This window comes from Vigna radiata, unplaced genomic scaffold (assembly GCF_000741045.1).
Source record: "Vigna radiata var. radiata cultivar VC1973A unplaced genomic scaffold, Vradiata_ver6 scaffold_361, whole genome shotgun sequence".
In the NCBI taxonomy this organism is placed as follows: domain Eukaryota; kingdom Viridiplantae; phylum Streptophyta; class Magnoliopsida; order Fabales; family Fabaceae; genus Vigna; species Vigna radiata.
Window position 1 is genome coordinate 87,669 of NW_014542356.1, and position 26,419 is coordinate 114,087.

A 26,419-nucleotide genomic window follows, 5' to 3' on the forward strand; every position below is an offset into this window, starting at 1 on the left:
AAAAATGGAAGAAGAATGAAAGAGCAAACCCTAGAAAAGATGAAAAGGAGCCTAAGCATCCAAGAGATCCTCTCCAGAGAGCAAAATTAGGTCTGGCCGTCTTCCCCTGTCAAAAGAATGACTCTGAATTCGTAGTAGGGGTATATATAGGTGAGGAGCGCGTCAAAATCAGGCCCAAGTCCAACGAGCCACCGCCGGGCGATTTAAGTGTGCTGCCCGACAGTTTGCCACAATCTGCTGCCACCGCCAGGCGACAATTGCTACCGCCCGGTGGTTTCCCTCAGTGCCCATTTCCATGCTTACTTCTCGTCCTGGACCGCCCAGTGGTTTAAGTGTGTCACTAGGCGGTACGCTGACTCTTCAAAACTTCATTTTTCTACTCTTTTCTTGAGTCAACGACTTGTATCTTCAACTCCGTTCTTACTTTTCTCAAATTAGCTACAAAACAATTCAAAATAAGCATAAAATCACTAAAAACAACTTTTGACTCTCTCTAGACTCATTTATTGAGTTTTGCTTGATTCTAAGCTCATTCCGAGTAGTAAAGGGTGTAATTTGATCCAAATTGACATGTGAAAATCACTGTTTTTCAACCTTCATCAGCGGCTAACCTTATACCTTGTAAAACAATTTTTACGCATAACTATATAATAATAAAAACTGCTTCGAAGACCTTGTTGCTTAAGATTAATACCTTCCATTCCTCAGTCTCTCTAGATTGACGAAATTGGATCCATTCTTCTTCTGTGAAGGAATAATTCTGAGATGGATTCTCATGTTGTCTTTTTCCAAATACATACACACGTATCAACCTTGTCTTGAAATCCCTCCATCTCTTACATATGTGCGATAAGATTTTCTGCCTCATGTCTTGGGTATTTGGAACATCATATTTTAGCTGTTTAAAACAAGGAACGTGTCAATGACATAATAAGATCAAAGAAATAATTATATCAAATTTCTTTTAAGAAACATAACTGAACATCTTGCCATAAAAGGTTCTTCTCGACCTCTAGGACGTCATCCCAAGTTGCATGAAGGATAGAAACATGGGTTTTGGCTATCTTACCGAGATAACTACTAAAATTATTTGCATTTGGCCCTGATGCCACACCGGTTCTTGGGTCAATCTCAAGATGTTTCCTCTGCCCAGGGACATGTCCGGATGTCGCTTCTGGAAAACGTGTCACTCCTTGTGTACGTCTGCTCTGTGCTGATGCTGAGTCTGAGGTCGACATACCTGAAAAATATATACAAGGTTAGTTATTATGAATTGAAATTGAAATTTTCATGTAAATATAAATTCATAGAAAGTCTAAACAAAAAACAAGACGTTACTTATTAAGATATTGTTTTCTCCCAGATCCCTTCATCATGATCACTACGAATTGCATGTATGTCATCGGCAACGTCATCAATTGAGTCTTCAATGGGTCTTGATGTGCTACATGTTATCTGAAGTACACAAAGAAATTCTTCATCATCAAAACCGTGGTGGTTTTTCCATTCCAAAACCACTGACCATTTTTCATTCGCTGGATCGCTGACGTAGAATATTTGTCTGGCTTGACTTGCCATAATAAATGGTTCATTAGTGAAACACATTTTTTTTAAGATCTACCAATGTGAAACCAGAGTCATCTGTAATCATTCTAGATTTTATATCAACCCATTTACACTTGAATACGGGGACTCTAAACCTCACATAATTCACCTCCCATATTTCTTGTATTACTCCAAAATAACTAATTGATGTAGTGATTGGATTTTTGTCTTTAGAACTAGAGAAGTGCACTGACTCCGCTTTTAGTGTAACCCCACTATTTTGAACTCTACTTTTGACATCTTCTTCCTTTGTTTGAAAAGAGAAATTGTTAATATAGTACCCATCATATTTAATGGCATCTGTGTTCGGCCCCCGAGATAACCTCAATAGAGTTTTAGAAACATTTGGAGTCGCATAAATCTTTTTCTTAAACCGTGGTAAGAAAGTTTTGACATGTTCATTAAGCTGCCATTTTTCACTCATTCTTGGGTGTGATGCCTTTATTTCATTAACGTGTTCAGAAATGTAAGGAATAACATCATCAGTGTTGTTTAAGATGTACAAATGAGCTTGATCAACTTCTTTTCTACTCACACGTTGAATCCTCACACCACGACCCTTACCTTCACATTTTCCTTCATGTATGCTCTTCTGTAGACCCACTGGTTCACAACTTGGCATGTAANNTNAACAAAANTCAATGGCTTCTTCTGCAATGTATCGCTCTATGATTGAAGCTTCTGGTCTATACTGATTCTTGACATATCCCTTTAAGATTTTCATGTATCTTTCAACAGGATACATCCATCTTAGGTAAATCGGCCCACATATTCGAATTTCTCGGACTAGATGAACGATCAAATGAACCGTGATATCATAAAAAGAAGGTGGAAAATACATCTCTAATTCACATAGTAGTCTTATTCCTTCATTTTCCAATTGATCTAAACATTGAGGGTCAACAAATTTCTTGCAAATGACATTAAAAAAAAGCACAGACGTGTCAGAATACCCCTAACAGAAAGAGGTAATATGCCTCTAATAACAACTGGTAACAATTGTTGCATCAATATATGACAATCATGAGATTTAAACCAACTAATTTTAGCTCTTGCATAGAAACAAGGTTACTAATATTAGAAGAATAACCTTGTGGAACCTTCACACTTCTTAAAGACGTACAAAAACTTTGTTTTTCTTTTTTAGAAAGAGTATGACAGGCTGGGGCCAAATAGGTGTGTCTACCTATTGGCTGTGGATGTAACTCTGTTCGGATTCCCATGTCAGCCAAATCTTGTCTTGCTTTTATTCTATCTTTGGTCTTCCCTTTGACGTTTAATAAAGTTCCGATGAAACTGTCACAAACATTTTTTTCTACGTGCATCACATCAATACAATGTCTAACATCAAGTAAAGACCAATAAGGAAGATTAAAAAATATTGATCGTTTCTTCCAAACATTTTTTGCATATGTACTTTTACGATGTTTTCCAAATACAATGTCAATGTTTTTGACTTTGTGGTACACCTCTTCACCATTCCGGGGTCTGCACACAACCTCATCCTCGGCACTTCCATTGAATGCTTTTTTCAATCTACGATAAGGGTGATTGCGAGGAAGGAATTTCTGATGTCTTGTATAAACCGTCTTCTGACCATGCTTCAATTGAAGGTAACTAGTGTTTTCTTCACAAATAGGACATGCAAAATGTCCTTTAACACTATAGCCGCTGAAGTTTCCATAGGTTGGGAAATCATTTATAGTGCAAAGCAACATTTCACGCAAACGGAAATTCTCTTCAACATCTGAATCAAACACTTCGACACCTTCTTCCCACAACAATTTCAAATCATCAATTAAAGGTTTCATGTAAACATCAATGTCATTGCCTTTTTTTTTTTAGGACCATATATCATCATTGACAACATGACATATTTTCTCTTCATGCACAACAAAGGAGAAAGATTGTATATCATCAACATAACTGACCATGAACTGTGTTTGTTACTTAAGTTCTCCTACGAATTCATGCCATCAGTTGCAAGTGCAAGTCTTAAGTTTCTTGGATCTGCACCAAATTCTGGAAATGTTTCATCGATCTTCTTCCACTGTGGTGAGTCTGCTAGGTGTCGAAGAAGATTATCACACTTTCTTTCCTAAAAAGTGCCATTATTTTCTGGAAGCATGTCCTTCAGCAACTCCAACAACTCCGTGAAACTTTTATCGGTCCATCCGTTCCTTGCTTTTAAACTGAACAACTTCAAAGTTGTAGATAAACGTGTAAAGTTCGTGCAGCCTGGGTACAATGGTTGCTCAGAATCATTGATTAGAGAATCGTACAAATTAGCTTTTCTAAAGTTATCTTCACCAACATCGCGTATCATATCCTCTAAATGATCACTCATTCATTCTTCTACGTAGTTTGTTCCTCGTGACGTCATAGGTTGGTCTAATACTTCTCCATGCCAAGTCCAAATGGTATACGTTCTCATTATGCCGAACATGAATAGATGATCATGCAAATTGACCAAGTCTTGTGGTATTTGATTAAGACAATGAACACAAGGACAAAAATATGTCCCGTTCACAGACTTCGCGTTTTCTTTAACATATTGTAAGAACACCGAAACACCCTTCTCATATTCTTCAGAGATGCGACGTGCATTCATCCAGCTTCGATCCATACTATGTTCGTAACATAGTTCATCAGTATAAAATTGGACAATTGGACAATTCAAAATTTAATACAAACGATTAAAAGATTAATCGTTTCTGTTAAATTTCAAACGGAAGCTAAGTTTCACTCAGTGATTTCATACTAATGCATGTCAGTTATAATAACACAACTAAACTTAATCACATGCATATACTAACAATCTGCAAACACATGTATATACTAACAATTTGCAAACACATGCATACCTAAACATCAATATGAAATCATACAAAAAAAAAAACCAATAAAATGCAAATTCAAAGTGCCAACATCATACACAAAAGCCAATAATATCCATACAAATTAAGTTTTCAAGAAACTACCTAACCTTTTTAGCAGATTATATATAACCAAATGAGATAGATGTCGTAGTGCACGCCCAAATATAGGTCAGAAAAGCAGTCCAAAAACAGTCCAAAACGCAACCCAACAAGACGTTTGAAACTGCAACAAAACGCAACGAAATGAAATTATGATCGGTTCAAATGAAAGCTTTTTCATTAAAGACTAATTCAATCGGAGCAAAACTAAATTTAAACGGTCAAAAACACAGAAAACGAACCTCTAATGGCGCGGCGGAGAAAAGCTCTCGACGAAGAATACGATGAATAGTAGAAACTGCTCGCGGGTTCGCGTTCTGAAGTTTATGTCACTATAGACGTCGGTTAGCTATCGCGACAGACGTCTGTAAAGTTATAGACGTCGGTGCTCTCACTAATTGGACGTTTATATGATTTAAATATTAATATTGGCGCGGATTGTAGACATCAGGTATGTGCACAACTGATGTCTAGTTGGAGATCGTCGTTGGTTACATGGTAACCGACGTCTAGTTTGTAGCATAATCATTACAGTTTCACCTAACTGTCAGGTTATAGACGTCCGTTAGGGGGGGGTGACATCTATGTCTCAGACCATTAATGACACTCAACTACCTGTCAGGTTATAGACGTCGGTGTGCTCGAACCGACGTCTACCTCGCGACTGTTCACCACCTCTAAGACCTTTAGACGTCGGTGGTTTTCATGTTGACGTCAATTGGTCGACTACTCACCTTACCCGGCAGACCTTTAGACGTCTCGTTTTAGGGGCACCGACGTCTATTGTTCTTCACTCATCGGGTAGAGCATGCCCCGACGTCTAGTTGCCCTACTTAATTACGAAGTTGCCACCAGTCATCGTTTTACGTCAGTGGACCATATAACCAACGTCTATGTGGTGACGTTAAACAACGTTTTTCCACTAGTGATTATAAATGGTGGACAAGCCAATACACATTAGATTGGTAAGCTAGTATAATTATAACAAATCATATCATTTATAATATATCATATGATGAATTCAAATTTCATTTAATTCAATTATCACATACTTTCAACAACAATCAAATGACTACAAAAGCATGTCTATATCGACATAAAATATAATCACAACTAAAGATGTCAGAATGAGTTAAAACTCATGAGCGACACCGACCAACCTCGAGTTCAAGCTGGGTTGAGTTAAAAAATTTGTAAATTTAAGTACAAGTCAAAAGTTGACCTAATCCACTAAAAACTCAACTCACCTGAGTTGAGCTCGTGGTATGTCGGATTAGCTCACAAACCCAAACATAAAAATAAAAACTCATTTCACTCTTAACTTCATAGGTCAGCCCAAAACACAAGATAACATTTTTGTTTTTTGTTTTTTAATTTTAAGGGAGATAAGTCCACACACATAAGAATTATTGGGATGAATGATTCATTTATTGTTTAAAATGAGAAAAAAAAAATTAAGTAAGTTTGAACTCTTTGGATTTTGATTACATATTAAAAAAATGTTAGATTGAAGAAAAAAAACTTGAAAATTTTTTAATTAAGTGAGTCAATTTGTTTACCTACCAACCTGTGGTGGGTCGGGTTAAATCAAATTTATTGAGCTCATTAATAAGTGAATTGGGTTGGCTCACTAAGTGGCAAACCCTTAATGGTCAAGACAGGTGACCTATTTTGACAATTCTAATCACAATCCTCGTGCACAAGACTAAATCGTTTGAGTCTACTTCTGGAAGAGAATGTATTGAGTAGAGTTAGAGATTTTGCATATGTCATGTGAACACGCAATAGACTTTTGACAATTATCACCCAAGCTCTACTCTACCCTCAATATATTAGGATCAATGTCCTCATCATCATGACAAGGTTAATTCACTATAACTCATCAAAGTGGTTCTCTTTCACACTAAATCTTGTTATAGGAACCTTCCTCAATTCTCACAACTAGATATATTTCACTATATGAGTTGGATATTGTGAGAGTCAAGATATTCTCCTTAAAATTAAAGAAAAACACTAGAAGGGTGGTTGAATAGTGTTATGGAAAAACATTTTTTTCATATGGACGTTTAACAATCTTAGATGGTTTACATGGATTATTAGACACTTGATTTATAAGGCACTATTTAAACCACAATTTTCAGTGGTAGAGTGTTTTTCAAGCGTTTAGCAAAACTACTGCAACATTTAAGAAAGACAACTCTTAAGGAAAATATTGTATGATGACAAGAGCATTTATAAATGGTTAACTTCGTAACCAATTGAAGTGTTTATAAATAAGGTGTTTTGTAAAGCTAAAACAATAAACACAATTATTTTATACTGTTTTACTAATTGAGCTATGTTCAGTTCTTCTCTAAGACCTCTTAGAAGGTCCCACTATAATCTTAACAAGTCAATCTTGATAACACCCCTCCTAGTTACACTAGTCAATCTTGATAACACCTGTTACACTAACTAGTATTGAGTACTAGACACCATTCTTGACAACCCTAGTCAATCATGGTAATATCTGTTATGCTGACTAGAACTAAATATTAGACACCATTCCTTGTAACCCTAGTCAATCCTGGTAACACCTATTAGCTGACTAGTTCAAGTACTCTAAAGTACTCATGGTTCCCCTATTCAATCTTGATAACACCTGTTACGTTGACTAGTATGAGTTTACCCACTCCTGGTTTCTCCTAGACAACTATCTAGTAGGCATTTAACTCAATTGCACTAACCATCAAGTGTTTGAATTCTCTTCAGAATGTAGAGTTAATAAGATTGTTTACAAGTCTTAGGAGATAACTCTCCCAAAGAGGATGTGTTTGAAATACAACTCAATTTAATAGACCTTGTAGGATTTTCTATCTTACATATGTAAGCTTATGACTTTGTAAAGCTTGAGAGTGTATTCTTAGGGTTTTTATTCTTGCACAAGTGTGAGTTTCGCTTTTTTAGACAATCTTTTTGTTATTCGTGTACTTATCCTTCTTGATCTTCTTTCCAAGGGATCTTCTATTTAAAGGCTTCATGGGAAAATATTTGTTAGACAATGTTTGTCATCAATCTTCAGATCTTTGTAGCCTTTTCATTGGTAGTAACCATAGGTTGAAGTCAACATGTCAAAGTAGACATGTTTTTTGCATTACTTTAATCAAAGTAGGTTGTACAAAATCATCAACATGACTTTTGATGAAAAGAACATTCGATGAATGTCTTCTTTATTTCTAAAGTCCACTTCTGACTTGTTCATGATGGAGTAGGTGGATACGTGCAATTGGAATCTGCACATAGTAGAGTAGAGATGTATGTTGGCAAATATGTTCTTTCTCTTATTACTTTTATTGTTTGAAACAATATTGTGCATTTAATGTTTTGCATTAGGTGTTCAAAACAACTTAATGCTTGTAAATTTTTCTATACATGTAGATTGTTTAAGCACTTTTGAAAAGATACCAAGTATTGATTCATAAAGATTCCATTGTTGGATGAAAACATCATTTAGTATAAGGTGTTGTTTAACTTTTTAAAGGCGTTTACTAACAACTCGTCGTTTAGGGATCTTTGTTTAGTACAAGAGTGCAATTAGGAAAGTGTTGTTCAACACATTGTTTTTAAAGCATTGTTTATAGCTTTAGCATGTTTACCAAAAACATCATGTAGCGCATTATTGCCTTATTTAGTAAGGTACAATAAGAGTGCAATTAGCAAAAATATCATGTAGCATATTGATGCGTTTACTAAAATATTGTTTAATGTAGTGACCTTTTCATAATAAATCATCGTGTAGTAATAACGTGTCTATTGTTAATAGGATCGTTTGGTCCTAGTGCTTTTACTGAAACTTTTCTTTGTTTATTCAAATGCCATAATGCTTGTTTCATAAGATGTCTTTCATTCAACTATATTATTTTCACAAAAATAATACTTTGTTAAATAGTCATTTTGTTTATCGTTGTTTGTTAAACTTCAAAACATGAAGGTGTTAGATGATCATGCTTTATAAACTCTTCAAATCACCCTTTGATACACTCCAAACTCGACTGAGTGAAGTACTTCCTCCTTGAAAGCCACTACACTTTCATCAAATCAACATTTAACACATCAAACTTTTCATTTCAAACATACACACGTATAAATATATCTACAACATTTTAGTATCACTCATTCACACAATTCATTCATCACTTTTCTATTTCCAATAATTAATCATCATATATACATAGTCTAAAACATTTCATATTCAATCTTTACAAAACTAACAAAATATTCTACCTTAGAGAATTCCCGAGCAGTAAATTATTACATAATTAAATAAACTAACAAAATATTCTACCTTAGAGAATTCCCCAGCATTAAATTATTACATAATTAAATAAATAAAGATTAATAGTAATACAACAACGAAATGTGAGATGATCTCTAACGTCAACACAATTTTTCCATTGCATTTATTCAATCTGTTATGTTTTAATACTCGTTAAAATCATGACAACATTGTTATATTGAATCTGATTCATATTTGAATATTGAATGATCTTAACAAATCTTTATAGATATGACATTTGATTGATACTACAAATGCATTTAGTACACTTGTTGAAATTGATTTGAATTCTAATTGATTGAATCTATAAAGATCATTCTTATAGGTTGATCTTCAACCGAATGGAAGATGATGTCAAAGATTTAGAAAGAAGACAAAGATAGATTTAAAGAAAATAATTTTAAAGGGAGTGATATTTATAAAATGAAATTCAATTAATTTTTAATAATGTAGAATTTTATTATTATTAATATTGATATTATTATTATTATTATTATTAGTAATGTAAAATAAATATATTAGTAAACTTAAAAATTTATTCACAACACATAAATTACCAAAACATAAAAAAAAACAGAATAAATTAAAAAATATTGAATTTGAGGAAACCTTAACAGGTTTTTGAATCCTGGTTAAAATATTGAATTTGTTTTCTGTTTTGAAAAACGAGATACAATGCATATCAACCACAAATAATATTTTATTGTAAAGATAATGATATTTAGACAACATTTTTTTGACAACATTTGAACATAGATTACGTGTCAATTTGTGATTGGTCAAATATTACTTCACAATCAATAATAACAATCATAAACATTGTAGAGTAATTTTTGACCAATCACAAATTGACACGTAATTAATATTTAAATGTTGTAAAAAAAATGTTATATAAATATCATTATCCTTATCCTAATACGGTTTAGAAATCATAATCTGAAAGAAACCAAATTCACTTACTTGAAAAGGACATCCAAAAGAGAAACAGTTATTAATACAATGTTATTCAAATATGGTAAACAGCTTTTTCAGTTTGCTTCGCTTTGGGAATCTAAACAAGTGAACCATCCCACCAACGGCTATTTTACCGGCTAAACCCCAACGGTCACATCTCTCTCTCACAACGCTCCACCACCATCCTATATATCTTCCCCCAAACACCCCCTTCATCCAGCACACTTCCACGTTTTCAATTTCTCACACTACAAACACTCTTCAACGTTGTACCACTCCGAAGTGTTACCTTAATCTTCAAACACCATGGTGATCAGGTTACTTTCACACGTTGTCTTGGCATTGCTCTTCACGTCTTTATGTTTGGTTCACGCAGCCAATCCTCCTACCCCTTCACCCAAGTCAACACCATCGCCTGCTCCGGCCAAATCACCTTCTTCTGCCACTCCTCCGCTGCATTCTCTGCCGCCTCATCAACCATCTCCTGCAAAGTCTCCAACTTTATCACCGCCTTCACAATCTCCAGTGCTTTCTCCATCTGGGTCTTCCGCTTCTCCGTCGCCGGCGGAGGCTCCGGCAACTCAGCCACCATCTCCAGTATCTCAGGCTCCTAGCCCAGCCAAGAACGTCTCTTCACCGCCGGCTCCATCTCCGGTGGCAGAGGCACCAACGCCGGAGTCTTCTGCTGGAATTCCTTCAAGTTCTGCCACACCAGCAGGTTCACCCATTACACTGCCATCCAACGGTGCCTCTCCGGAAACTGCTCCGGCGAGTTCTTCTCCAGAAAACTCACATGGTTCAGTTGGTGATATATCAGGTGCAAGTTCAACTGCAGCTTCAATGTTTTTGGGTGGTATAGCATTTTGGATGACTTTGACTGTCATCTAAAGGAAGGAAATTTGATTATTCTTTGTATTCCAATTTTTGAACGACCATTTGTTCTTGTATTTTTTTAGTTCTTAGGTTATTTCATTATTCTGTAATTGGTTAGTTTTATGTAAGTTAATGAATTTTTACCAACTTTTTTGTTCAACTTGAAAAGGGCCAAAAGTAGAATAGGATTTTACTTTGATCAGAAAAGAAAACAGAAGCTATTGGCACAATTACAAGTTGGTGTATCTCGCAATATTATTGTAATTTCAATCACAACTAAAAAAATCTATTATCTATAATATTTCCCGCAAAAAAAATTTCATAAAAAATACTTACAATTTTTATTATGAAATATTTTTGGGAAAAAAAATATCATGAACAGAAAAAATACCTGCGATTTTTTTTTTTTTGCAAAAGACCAATATTTAAAACCTATAATTTTGTTGCATTAATAAATATATTATTTGTTTCTATGAATAAAAAATTGCAAAAATACCTACAAAATTTTTATGTAAAATTTTTGTAAAACACTTGCCGATTTTGCTGGCTAATATATGTTTCATACTATTATGTTTTTATTTATTAAACAGAATCCTCATTATTTTTAACGAAATTTAAGGAAAATAAGATAAAAATTTATAAAAGTAATGGGTAATAGATTTGATATAATTAACAATATTTTAATTAATAAAATTAAATAATTGCACTCTTACCCTTAATTACCAAAACAATTTAAAATAAAATTATATAATAATTTTAATTGATTTAATAAGTATTTCTATTATATTGTTTTGTATTATTATTTATTTTAATATCATTATTTTATATTATATTATATAAAATGTAAAACATAAAAATTGATTATATATATAAGAATTGTGAATAATTTTTTAATTTTGGTTTATCGATTTTAAATATATGTAAAAGAGAATTGTGTGTGAGTGATTGAGTAAAAATATTAACTTTTTATGCAAATCTCTTCATCACACTGAGAAGTAATAGTATACGTATAAAAACAAATTGCATAATTTTCACCTTTGTATCCGCAATAAAAGTAAAATCATTTGAAAGAGTGAATTGATTATGAATATTGAGAAATTAAAAATAAAAAAACATAAGAGTGATTGTGCAGTTGGGGTTTGTCAATGACATGATTCAACAAATTACCAACAAAACACCCCCACGCATGGCAAATTGGCCATTGCTGCACTTCACTTGCAACTTATCTAACCTCACTCACCATGCAAAGAGTATGATCAGAAAATGTGCTTATAATATCTGACATGCAACCTTGTATCCAGACACAACTGAAACATGGGAAGCAGCTACGCGGAAAGTTTGGGAGATGTGGAGGAACATGTCTTTCGTAGCCAGTACTCACCTGTCCCTATCCCTGACAATGTCACTTTGCCACAATATGTGCTCCAGAATGCTGAGCTCTATGCTGACAAGGTTGCATTCGTGGATGCTGTAACTGGAAAAGAGGTGACTTACAGTGAGGTGGTGAGGGATGTAGAGAGGTTTTCAAAGGCCTTAAGATCTCTTGGTTTGAGGAAAGGGCATGTTGTCATTGTGTTGCTTCCAAATGTGGTGGAGTATGCCATTGTTGCTTTGGGGATAATGGCTGCTGGTGGGGTCTTTTCTGGGGCTAATCCAACTTCTCATGTCTCAGAAATTAAGAAACAGAAAGAGTCTGCAGATGCCAAGATATTTGTCACAGATCCCACAAACTATCAAAAGGTAACTAACTCCTTCAAACTCATATCTATAGACAAAGTTACTGGTGTTATTTAATACAGTGAATGTTAAAGTATAGTATTTGAGATTTGTTGAGTTGATATAACAAAAACAGGTGAAGGGTCTAGAGGTACCTGTTATTGTGGTAGGAGATGAAGTTGTTGAAGGTGGGATGAATTGGAAGAAGTTGATTGAAGCAGCAGAGAGAGGAGGTGGTGATTTTTCCAAGGAAGCTGTTGAGCAGAATGATCTTTGTGCCATGCCATTCTCATCAGGAACCACAGGAATGTCAAAGGGTGTGATGCTCACTCATAGAAATCTGGTGGCTAATCTCTGCTCTACACTCTTCAGTGTGACAAGGGAAATGGAGGGCAAGGTCACCACACTAGGCCTCATTCCCTTCTTTCACATTTATGGCATCACTGGAATATGTTGTGCCACTCTTAGGAGCAAAGGGAAAGTTGTGGTTATGGGAAGGTTTGAGTTGAAGAAGTTTCTCAATGCCTTGATCACACATGAGGTCACATTTGCACCCATTGTGCCCCCTATCATTCTCAGCTTGGTCAAGAATCCCATAGTTGATGAATTTGACCTCACCAAGCTCAAACTCCAAGCTGTTATGACTGCAGCAGCACCACTTGCACCAGAACTTCTTAATGCTTTTCAACACAAGTTCCCTGGTGTTTCTGTCCATGAGGTTGCTATACCAAATCCTATCAACATGTTATTTTCTGTCATGAATTAACTTTTACATTTTGCATAATATAAGTTATCCTCAAGAGCTAGTTTTCTTTGGTAGGCATATGGACTTACTGAGCATAGCTGCATCACACTCACTCTTGCAACAAAAGGACTGGGCAGTGTTCATAAAAATTCAGTGGGATTCATCCTCCCAAATTTGGAAGTCAAGTTTGTTGATCCTGACACTGGTCGATCCCTTCCTAGGAACACACCTGGGGAACTTTGTGTGAGAAGCCAATGTGTAATGCAAGGTAAGAATGCACCCAAAAAAACCAGTTATAAGGTTATGATAGATTACACTCTGAATGAACATAAATTATGTGTCTTTTTCATTAGGTTACTATAAACAGGTGGATGAGACTGCACACACCATTGACAAGAATGGATGGCTTCACACAGGTGACGTAGGATTCATAGATGATGAAGAAAACGTCTTTATCATTGATCGTATCAAAGAGTTGATAAAATACAAAGGCTTCCAAGTAAGTCTGATATTTCCCACTTCTTTCAATAAAACACAAATAGAAAAAACATAGTTTTAAATACTCTTTTCTCTTTTTATCTTTTCTTTTAAGGACAAACTCATGAAGTTTCATGCTTTAAAACAAACCATATTTCAAATGAATGTATATGTAGGGTCATGAAAGTATGTTTATTAGGATGAAGAAGATTAAGGAATGATGTCATTTTGAACACATGCAGGTTGCTCCAGCAGAGTTAGAGGCCATTTTGCTGAGTCATTCATCAGTTGAAGATGCAGCTGTAGTGCCGTAAGTAACCAAAATCGTGGTTTTTTGTTAATATAGTTAACATTGTTAATCTGACACTTGTGTAATGGTTGTTTAGAATACCAGATGAAGATGCAGGGGAAATCCCAGGTGCAAGTGTGGTTTTGAGCCCTGGTGCAAAGGAGAATGAGGAAGACATCATGAACTATGTTGCCAACAATGCTGCACATTACAAGAAAGTGAGAGTGGTGCACTTTGTGGAAACCATACCAAAGTCATCCTCTGGAAAAATAATGAGGAGGCTCGTCAAAGACAAGATGATTGAAAAGATAAAGACAACTTCCTCGACAAAATCTCAGAATCTCTAAAATCAATGCCTTTGATCTTCATGTCTCCATTCTCAGGGTTGCAAACTTGTTAGCTCCTGAGAAATATTTCAAAATAAAATTTGAGACTCTAATTGATGTAAGCTCTTTGAATTCCCATTTACTTAGAAAGATTCTGTGTGCGCTTCAAAATCACACTCAAAACCAATATCAAAAACAGAAAGAGTACTAGAACAAGAAGAAACAAATTTACTAATATTAATGCCAAAGATCTACTGCAATTAATAAATTAATAAGGTCGGTAAAAAGAAAAAGTATCTATTTATTTATTTTTTAATTGTCTTTAATAATGAAATATAAAATTTAATTTTATTTGTTTGTTTAATAATTATAATTTATTTGATCCGATATTTTATTAATTATTTCATATTATTTCATATATATACATATATATTATGTAGTTATTAATTTAAATTTAAAATATTCATTACTTTTTTGGTAAGTAAGTGTAATTATTTTTACATTTTTAAAAAGATAATTAATACTATATATATAATATTAAAAGTTATCATAATAATTATTTATGACAGTAACTGTTGATGTATGATGTACTTTTATCTTGTTAATAGAATGTAGAAAATTAAGAAAAAAATTAGAATATTTATACTTTTTAATTTATCAAAATATATATAAATTAATAATTATAAAATATTATAAAAAGAGTTTTACAAAATCAATCACCTAATTTAATGAAAAAAAACATTGGTTTAGATTGAATCTAACTTAATTCACCTTTAATCATTTGAATGGAATTGGGTTATTTGTATAGTAAATTTTGGATTATTTAGAATGAAAAATCCAATATTAAAATTTTTGACTGAAAATAGCAAACCATGAGAACTGAATACAAAATAAATAAATAAAAAATGAAAAGCCTTATTCTTACATGTGGTGCTGTTATTCGACGAGATTAGAATATGATTTTCCTGAAGTAAGATGTTGATGAAGGCATTGAGGAAACGTAGAACACAATCTTTTGTATGCAAGACGTGTGTTCCTAAATCAATGCTCATTTTCAATGTTTGGGTGAAACTAGTTCATTAACAACTCCGAAATCGCGTTTCTATTGTGTCCCTACCATATGCAGAGGAAGAGAAAGTCACATATCAGACATGTTTTAATTACTCAATCTTCTACTTTTGCCCAAATCTCCGTGTCAACATCACATACAATATGCAATACGCAATGATTCCACAGTCATGCAATATTTTAGTTCTTCTCTTTCCCCATAATTATTGATAACCTTTTCACGACTCATTTTTGTTCTAAAACAGCAAACAATGATGTTATACAACGGATTGAGTCGAGTATCCACGGTGTTTATTCGTAATCTAATTTGATAAAAAAAATCTATTTATCACGTGGAGATACACTTAAAAAATATATATGAATATTTTAAAACTCGCGATATCTACGGATTCGCGAATATTTACGAATATTTACGAATATCTGTAAATATTTAAAAAAATATTTTATAATTATTAAAATAAAATTAAAATAGAAATATAAAAAATATATAAAATATAATATAAATTAAATATAAATTAAAATTTAATTTTTATTTCGGTTGAATTGATGTGAGGGTACGTCGTCCTTCTTTGCTTTGTTCTCTTTTGATCTGCATAAGACAATCTCATGTTCAAGATATGTTTAATAAAGAGATTTCTATATTTTATTAGGATAGAAGAGGATGATTGTATCTAGACATCAATTTTATGTTTTCAATTATATATTTATAGGGTTGTGACAGGCAAGTCCAATAATCAAACCCAATAATCAATAATTAAGTATATTTTGTAAAGAGTAAGCCAATTAGACCTATTAATACATGTTAATTATTTATAAATGACAATTAATTCTTATCAGTATACTTTTTATGGTACAATTTTAATTAAATTTAACTTTGTAAAATATAAATTAATGTTAATTTTAATTAAATTTAACTTAATAAAATAAAAATTAAATTTTTATTTTTATTTTTTGTGAGTAGCGGATATCCACATATACGAATAGTATGATACCGACACTCAACCTAATTATAAGCGAGTATTAAAATATCTCCTATTCACAAGTTTCGAATAGTAAATATGAGCATGTATCAATTAAAAAAACTTTATCACCACTCCTGCAACAAATAATTTAACAACAATAAAAAAATGTGTAAAATTAGAAAGTATTTGAAATATTCCGATCCTTTACACAGTTAAAAAAAGGTTTAAACCCTTTTTTGGTCCCTAAGTTATGTTCTGATATTCAGTTTAGTTCCCGCTTTTAAAAATGTCAACTTTTAGTCCCTATGATATGAAAAATGTATCAAATCAGTTAACAGAATAAATGTATTAAAAATGTGAAAAATGTACCTATGATATTTTGTGATTTGTTAACAGAATTAAAAATGTGAAAAATGTACCTATGATATTTTGTGATTTGTTAACAGAAGGTGTTATGAACAACAAATCACTTAATGAAAAACTTGTGATTTGTTAACGAATAAGATTGATTTGATACATTTTTCATATCATAAAGACTAAAGGTTGACATTTTTAAAAGCGGTAACTAAACTGAACATCAGAATTTAACTTAAGGACAAAAAAGAGTTTAAACCTTAAAAAAAACAAGACAAAAACATAGCAGCAAATTTCTGACTCAAAAGTTATCACAGGACACAAAAGTTATCACAGTAACCAAAATTATCATGCTTAAGTACAACAAAGTTAAACAAAGTTGAATTTATTTTACATTTACTATAAACAAAGTTAAAATAGTACGTATAAGTAAAACCTTTTTTTTTTTAATTTTCAGATTTTGGAATTGAGTATGACTAAAAGTATGTATATTGTATTATACACGTTGTTGGATTTATGGAATAATTATGAGGTAATTTAAAGACTTTAAAGTATATAAACTTGTTTCAAACTTGCATTTTTTAAATTGGGTATTTGTGAACTGAATGTAATTTTAGTGAATATCTAAATGAGAAAATTTTCTTACTTTGATGGGTTTTTTTTTTTTAACATTAGTACATAAAATAGGGTTTTACTTACATCAATGACTAAATTACGTCATACATGAACTAACATAAATATAACTCACATAAAATAAAACACCTTTTATGTGAATTTTTTATATGATTTAATTAATATAAAAAATAAGTTTTTTTTTTTTTTTAAGTTTGGTGTCATAACCCATAAAAACCCCAGCATAGTGGTATCCAGATGTGGCCGTGAGGAATGAGAAAAATCAGAAAGTGAAAGAAAGATGGTGACATGAGAGTGGATCGATCGATTTTTGACGGCAGTATTTAAGTAAGGATTTTGAAATCTGGTGTCACTTCCTGCATGCAACATTCTTCCCCACGCTTTTGAAAATCTCATTTTCTCCTATTCTCTCTAAACTTCTTCGTCTTTTCTCTAAGAATTCTTATCTTTCTATACTCTTTCGATCATTTATCTAGTCGCGCCTGAGTATTCGTGGTGCCAAGTGCTTTCTTTTGCACCGAACAAGTTGCTTTCCTGGATCTGGTAAGTTGAAATCCTCTTCGTCCTTTGATGTCCATGCATTTTCTGATGCGTGCAAGCACTGTTTGGCTTCCATGTGTTCATCAACTTCATCTTCACAAAATCTTGATCATGTTTCGGTCTTTCCTTCTTGTTTGATGGGTTATAGGTGTTTTAGAAAAGGTTGATACGTGAGGGAGCATTCTCTGCTGTTGATTTAGCAGCTGTCTATTAAAGAGGTAAGGGAAGCTTGTAATTTAATTATGATTCTTTGTTATGAATGGTTGTATACTTGAATGATGGTATGTTGATGATTTGGTTGATATTTGGAATGATGTATGTTTGATTGTATGCTTTAATGTTTGATAAATTGTCAAGAACTAGGTAGGAATAGGGTTGAGTCTTAACTCCGTTGCATTCTGTAGAATTCTGTAATTGTCGCCGAGAGTCATTCATGACCATTCGGTTTGACCTTGGTGCGTTCGGTCTTGACTAGATTCTCTTTTTGTAAAGAGTTTCAGTTGATGACCGATCGGTCTTCTATTAATATGTTGAAAGTAAGCATTCAATTTAGTTAAGGTTTCCTCTTTCTAATTAATAGTCAGTCTAGTCAAGGTACTCAAATAAATTAAGTATTCAATATTTTACTTGTCTTAAGTATGAGAATAGATGTTAGGTTATTTCTCGTTGTCAACCTTAATTATATAATTTATCAGCAAAGAGTGTTCGATCTTATACTGGCACTTGGTCTTTCAAAGAGTGTTCGGTCTTGTATTGACACTCGGTCTTTTGAAGAGTATTCGGTCTTCTACTGGCACTCGGTCTCTTGAAGAGAACTTCGTCCTGTAGTAAAGTGTTCAGCCTAAGCTATAAGTACTTGGCCAAAGCTCCAAGTGTTCGACCTAAGCTCTAAGTGCTCGGCCAAAGCTCTAAAGTGTTTGGTCCAAGTCTTTAATATTCGGATTAAGCTATTAGAGTTCGGTCTTAGATTATGTTCGGCTCGTACTGGAACCAACCTGTTTCATGATCGTTCGATCATGTTCTTAGGTTATGGATGTTCTTACTTTTCGGTCATGCTTGTAGACTATAGTATTGTAGACTATAGTACTATTTTTCATTTCGATTTTATCCATGACTTTAAATTTATTGTATTACTCAGTTTGATTGTATTGATGGCTAAGTATGATAGTATTTAAAGATTTATATCAAATGAATAACATGGATATGAAAGAGAATTCCAAGGAAGAATATCTCATAGAATGTTTTGAATGGTAAAGTATGAATGTGGGTATGCTAAGTTGTCGTTTATCTGATATTCAGTGATTACTCATTCTCACGTAGAGAAAAATAACTCATGTGTGTGAATGGCAAGAGGTCCTTTAGCCTCATGGTATTGGTATACCGAGGTAAACTTCACTGGAATAACCTCGGGTGACAACTGTTGAGGGCATCCCAGCTAGGGTTCACCCGTGTGCATAAACGTCGTAGCTACATAATTCATACAATCCAGATGAGTCAAGTCAGTAGACGGTTATAGGTTATAACATGTATTGAGTGTTCGGTCATTGATTGTATTTTTTTGATTTGATATGTTTTGAAATATATGTATGATATTAATGAACCTGTGTACTTTTATGATTAATTAAATTACATAAGCTTAACCTACTCTTTTGTATTGTCTTTGACTGTCCGTTCGATCGTTCTCTTCATTACGATGTTCATCCTGTGGATGTGAGCAGAAGGCGTTGAGTGCTTATTGGAGGAAGCATTGGAGAATGAGAATCCTGAAGATAGTGTAGGACCATTCGGTCAATAGGTTGTTCATTATATCGAGTAGAAACCATTCGATTTATAGTCTTTTGAATAATCGTTCGATAGAAAATTATCTTTTGTAACATCTTCGGTGTAAGCGCAGATCTAAAACCGTTTGGTTTAATAATAGTTCACAAACCGTTCGACTTGCTCTTATATTTTTGTATCAGACTTATACTCTTTGTATAGTCTTAAATGCTCGACATTTTGGAATTTTTAATTCAAAACTCTTAGTATAAACTTATTAACTATCCTATAATATTATTATATGTTAACTTCTATTATAGTTTTATGCTGTAATTATTGGAATGTTACATTTTGTTTGTTTTGGTTGACAATAAATTAAAAAATATACCTAAACACAATTTCAATAAAAAATTTATAACTAAAATAAAATATTTATAACTAAAATAAAATAAACTATATAATGTAACTTAAACTACTTAATATTACGAATAAGAACAAAATATTAAGTATTTAAATAAAATTTAATAAAACTTAACCCTTACTTAAAATGGAGAAGATAAATTATTTATTGTTTTTTTTTTTATCTAAAAGATATTCACTTGACATAATAAAGTCTTGGTTTTGAAAAAACTGAAACATTTGACTAGTCTTAACATTTTATTCTTATAAATCTTAAATCCTAGCCTTTAAATCCTAAATCAGGAATAATCACTTAAATTATGACCTTTATAAGCTGCATGTAGTGACCATATTAAAATGAATCTTATTGTCTATTACACAAATCTAACCCATGTATATATATAATAAAAAGTTCACTTTTTGCTTCTTCCACTAAAGATATTTATACTAATCACAATTTTAATCAAATAAACTATACATATAAAGTAAAAATTATACTTTAAAATGTGTCATAAAAACATGTTAAACTTACTTTATAATGAACTTTAACTATTAAAAAATAATTAATTAGTACTTTTGAAAGTGAGATTGATGTTAACAGTCTTTAATGTTAAATTATAATAATTTAAGTCTTCGCTTAAATATTTTTTATAATGTACAAATTATTTATAAATTTAAAAGTGAACTTTTAATAATAATTAATAAATATATTTTATTTATAAATGTATTTAATTTATAATTTTCATTAATGACTTACTAATCGGTAATACAACACAATTATTTACATTTTGAACCATTTAAACCATTTATTCAGTCTAAATTATAATTTTAGACAATTTATAACATTTACTCCCATAACTAAATTAATTTAAGTCATATAATTTTAAACCTTCAAATATAAATGAATCATTATGCTTGGACATGAACGATGACTAAACGTCAAATCAAAAGAGACGACATTTATCCATTGTTATCATCAAAATCTTCATATCAAACATTAATTTAATTTAAACAAATATGGATATAAAACATAAAGGGTAATAATATCTGAGAATAAATTTTTAATAACATTTTAATATTATCTACGTATCATTTTATAATTATTTTACAATTAATAATAATAATCATAAATACTAACATAAATCAATCATATAAAACATAAATGATAATAAATGTTATTAAAATATAATCAAAGAATAATTATCCAAACATAAACTTCAATAACATAATTAAACCATATAATTAATATATATATATATATATATATATATATATATATATATATATATATAATAGAGCTAATTTCATTAATGCTTTTCCATGACACGTTGAATTTCTTTTTCTTGACACAGAAGCCATGGTCCTTCTTTCCTGTGTGAACAAAAACAACACTTTGGGATTCTTAAGAAGAAAGAACACATCCATGAATAATACTACCAACACAGAACAAGAAAAGGAGATTGTCGGTGGTGCATGTTTTTGCAACATCACATGCTCCACTAATCCACCCTACACGTGGCATCTCCTGCACCGTTCAGGGCAGCTATGTTTAGTACCACTTTCACCCCTCACTCATGCTCTACCTTGATTTTCCAATATTGCCCTCCTCGTTCCTTTTATCTACTATCTCTGGCATTCCTTTATCAACGGCTGACATTCATCCATGCATGGTCGGGTTTTTTCTGGTCAACTATCAACGTGGCCTATGGTCATGATTATACAAGTACTAGTAGCCAATCATATTCACTTTACCAAACACATAAAAAAACTGCAAACTTTCAGCTTTACAGTGAGTGATTTGTTGTCCTTTTCATTCAAATTTATATTTATTTTGACTTAATTATTTTCATTATGGAGGTGCTATTTAAGTTTTAAATTCCAATTAAATCTATCAAATATCTAAATATATATTTTAGTTTTTCAATTTTAATAAAAATATTATAGTTTGTGATTTTAGACTATTCATCATTTGAAATTTATTGACATGACATTACATATTCATTCTAATTTTTTTAGATAGTTTGGAAGACCAGAAATTAAAATAGATTAAATATTTTAACGACAATCGGCGACATCGTAATTTGTTATTCTTGTTCTGTTTGTTTATTTGGAGGATGTGTTATATATTTTCCCTTCTTATTATTATTAAATTTCATTTTTAAATTAAATCATGTAAATAAAACCTTCATAAATTAATTAAATTTTCATATATTATTTACACGTTTACACCACATTTCACTATATTTTTAAAGAACAAGATATTTTCCTCTATTGTCATTTTTCTTTACACAAAGTGTTTCTTTTTTCTTTCTCTTTTGGTATGGTATACATGATGTAAGACTAAGACCTAGAATTGAAAGAATTGTACTCCTAGGGAGCTCTTCTATACCTATTTCTTTAATTTCCTTATGTACCTATTTCTGATTTTTTTTTTTCAATTAGGACAACAGTAGCGATGACAGAGAAAATGTTGGAGTGAAAGAGATGAAAGAGAAAGGGTTGAGAAGAATGAGGGAGGTGAGTAAGGGTTTGAGGGTTTTTTTTTTAGTTTTGAGAATGAAAATTATTTAATTATTCTTGACCTTAAAACTTAGAATCCATAATATATGGGAGTATTTTTATCTACTATAATCTGATACACATTATTAAAACGTACCAACAGTTAAATTTATCAAAATAGTCACCGTATTCAAAATATTATTTATTTTGAAATTAAGAATCGTGTCATAATTTTATCCTTAAACATCTAAAAAAAATAAGAAAAGAAAATATATAATTAAATTGTCTTATATTTTAACTCTTAAATATATAAGATTATAGGACACAAAAAATAAATACATACATAAATAAATATATTAATATTAATGAGATGTATTGTTTCTACATATATGAATGATAAATGTGATCAAGTAAATTAATACATTAATTTACATATGACGTGAGAACTGAAAAATATTTACATTTGCATTAACTATCTAAGAAAACAAGAACCATTTTTAAGAGATTATCTCTGGATCATCTGTCACTTTTATGTTACTTTTATTGGGGGACATAGTTATAATAAATTATAATATTTTGATAGAATTTCATACTTTTGTTTCTTCATGAACAATAATTCAATTCTAATTTAAGATCTCTGATATCCTAAAATCATTATAATATATATATATATATATATATATATATATATATATTTAAAAGGTTATATATATAATATGATATCGGAAAAGTGAATAAAGAATAGTTAATGTTTTTCTTTCTCCAGTGAATAAAGAACTGCTGAAGTCGCGTGACATGCTGCCACGGCTTGCTTTACTTCCATCCAACAGAATCTTCTAGAACCTCCCCATCCACACATACAAATACACCTTTTCTAATATTAATTTAAAATTAAAATAAATAAAATCTTTAAAAAAAATTAGAAACACAATTTATTAAAAAAAAAATCAGATCTTACAGTGTTTTGACTGCAGAAAATACTTGCTGTAGAGAATCGTTATATTTATATTTTCTGGAAAAAAAAAAAACATTGGTAAAATTAGACAGAGTTTGTTATTACTGTTTGTCAAGGAATGGCACAAACCGTAATAATCTGACAATCGATGCCCTATTTTCTCCACTCTTCTTATTAGTACCTCTGTAACTCTCTTCTTCACACTTCACTCTTCACTCTGTTATCTGACGCCGCCAGATCTCAGATTCTCACACTCTTCACAATGCACCACCATCTCCGTCCGGCTATGCTGCCGGTTCTCGCGGCGGCGTTCCTCCTCCTCGTCACCCTTTCCCAAGCGCACAACATCACCCGCATTCTCGCCCAGCACCCGGAGTTCTCCACTTTCAATCACTACCTCACCCTCACGCACCTCGCCCCCGAAATCAACGGAAGAACCACCATCACCGTCTGCGCCGTCGACAACTCCGCCATGGATGACCTCCTCTCCAAGCACCCCTCCATCTACACCGTCAAAAACATCCTCTCCCTCCACGTCCTCCTCGACTATTTCGGCGCCAAGAAGCTCCACCAGATCACGAATGGCACAGCGCTCGCCGCCACCATGTACCAGGCCACCGGCACCGCCCCGGGCTCAGCCGGCTTCGTCAACATCACCGACCTCCACGGCGGTAAGGTCGGATTCGGCGCCGAAAACAACGACGGAACCCTGACCTCCACCTTCGTGAAATCCGTGGAAGAAATCCCTTACAACATCTCCGTTATTCAGATCAGCAAAATTCTTCCCTCGGCTGCAGCGGAAGCCCCTGCACCCGCGCCGGCGCAGCAAAACCTCACCAGCATTATGTCCAAACACGGTTGCAAAGTCTTCGCCGACACTCTTTCTAACTTTAGCGACGCACTTTCCACCTTCAACGACAACCTCGACGGTGGATTAACTGTTTTCTGCCCCCTCGACGACGCCTTCAAAGCGTTCCTCCCCAAATTCAAAAACCTAACCGCTTCTGGCAAACTAGCGCTTCTCGAATTCCATGGCGTGCCGGTGTACCAATCCCTTGCTACGCTGAAATCGAACAATGGACTTCAGAACACCTTGGCCACCGACGGAGCTAACAAATTCGATTTCACAGTACAAAACGACGGCGAAGATGTCACTCTCAAGACGAGGCTCACCACGGCTAAGATCACCGACACCATAATCGATGAACAGCCTCTCGCGGTTTTCGCCATCAGTAAGGTGCTTCTCCCTAAGGAGTTGTTCAAGGGTGAGGCGCTTGCTCCGGCGCCTGCCCCGGAGCCTTCTGCTGCCGACGCTCCTGCGCCAGCGAAGAAGGGGAAGAAGAAGAAGAAGGCTGCTGATGCACCTGCTGCGGATGCGAATTCCGACGCGCCGGCGGACTCACCCGGGGACGCCGCCGATGACACCGCTGACGACAGTAACGGCGCCGTTAGCGGCGGGAGTTATGGTAATGTTGTTGTTGCCTTGGGTTTGGTTTTGGGGTTACCGTTAGTGCTGTGATGTGACCTTGTTTTTTTTAAAAAAAAAGGCTTTTTAGGATTTTCTTTTTCTCTTTTGTTTTTGAAGGTAGGAAATAAGGGGATTCGAAGTGGTACTCCTTTTTTTCTATCTTTTTTTTTTGGTGTGTTTTAATATTTTTATTTGATTATTATTGTATTTCATATTGTTGTAATTTTGGTGATGAGAGAATGGAAAATTGATAGATTGTTATGAATGTTACAACGTAAACATTCGTTTAATTTTGTCCAATGAGCATGATATATGGTGGCATTATTCACGATAATGTAGATGTTCAATGTTCATCCTTATAGATTTGGGATGATAACGGAGGCTTTTTCTCATGATAAGTCAATGTTTGAACTGTTAACTTCTGTTTCTTCAAATAACATTTGGGATGTCGGTGTAAGTTAGTGTTTTCTTAATGAACGTTTCGGCTATTGATTCAGTTTTTTAGTGTATAATAATTGAATTGTGTTGTTTAATTTGACCTTAAATTGTATTATTTTAGACTAATTTGCTACCGTTGAGTGGGTTTTGTTTTCTGTTTAAATAAGATTAGATGAAATGATGTGATTGAGTGAAGCAAAGAGTGAAACCGACAGCAAACGTTGTATAGGTTTTTAATTGTAGTTGGATAGTGAGTAGAATTGAAGTGCTGTGGAGAAGGACAAAGGGTGGATCCTTTGGCCATGCATGTTTTTTGTCTTTATTGTGTTTGGTGCGACATTTAAATTGGTTGTAGTAGTGGCTTGTGGTTATTGTATTTGAAATTTAAACTTGTCATCAAATTTAAATTGGTTGTAAGAATAAGCCTCCTCTCTACTATAGGAGTAGTAGTTTTGAAATTCACGAGTTGTAGTTGAATTGGTAAGAAATTTCAGTGAATTTACTAGTAGGACGTAGTACTGTGCAGAAAGTTGAATCTATGTGGTGCAATGCAATTTCTCTGCCAAAAGTTGACACAGTGAAGTGATTGATAAATTGAATGGTAGATCTGTTTACTGGTGACTCTTTAGATAATCTGCAACGTTAAATTGAAACTCTGAAGCCATTCATAAAGTAGTAATGTTAAATTAAACATAGAGTTAGTGAATGTTTGGGTGTTGAAGAAAGAAAGAGAGCTTAATGAGAGTTAATAAAGTTGGTTTGTTTGGTGTAAGGAAGCAGATGAGAGAGTGAGTGTGTGTTGGCCTGAAATGGGAAGTTAGAGGTGCCCTTTACTCCTTAAACATTCTAGCTGGTCCTCACACATGAGAGCTACTATATATAAAAGAGAAGGGCTTTTGCAGTGATACTAAGACACCACAACGTGAACTGTTCCTTCCATTCTTTTTTTTTTCCTTTCCAATGAGTACAATGTGCAGTGTGCAGTAACTTTTGAGGGCTTGTCTCTCAAGGGGCTCTTATTTCTTCGTTCTGAAGTTACTGTCTAATGATTAAAAAACATAGTATAT

The 26,419-nt window shown here is 33.2% G+C and overlaps 2 protein-coding genes across 2 annotated transcripts; both read left to right on the forward strand.

Annotated features, from left to right (window-relative positions):
- Positions 1-12,000: 12,000 nt before the first annotated feature.
- Positions 12,001-14,449, forward strand: LOC106779613 (4-coumarate--CoA ligase-like 1; the record flags this gene model as incomplete). The annotated part of the gene is given in 6 exon segments (XM_014667760.2): positions 12,001-12,465; positions 12,578-13,159; positions 13,262-13,454; positions 13,540-13,685; positions 13,906-13,973; positions 14,050-14,449. Coding segments are annotated over 6 exon segments (1,704 nt in total), but the record flags the coding sequence as incomplete, so codon positions are not given.
- A 9,186-nt stretch (positions 14,450-23,635) lies between these two features.
- LOC106779611 (fasciclin-like arabinogalactan protein 1) lies at positions 23,636-25,273 on the forward strand. The gene has a single exon (XM_014667758.2). It carries the CDS (start codon positions 23,709-23,711, stop codon positions 24,963-24,965), a length of 1,257 nt encoding a protein of 418 aa, XP_014523244.1. The 5' UTR covers positions 23,636-23,708; the 3' UTR covers positions 24,966-25,273.
- The last annotated feature ends 1,146 nt before the right edge of the window (positions 25,274-26,419 follow it).

What these genes read in the sequence shown, in the direction of transcription:
- LOC106779611 (XM_014667758.2), top strand. Translation starts at nt 23,709, where the DNA reads ATGCACCACCATCTCCGTCCGGCTATGCTGCCGGTTCTCGCGGCGGCG.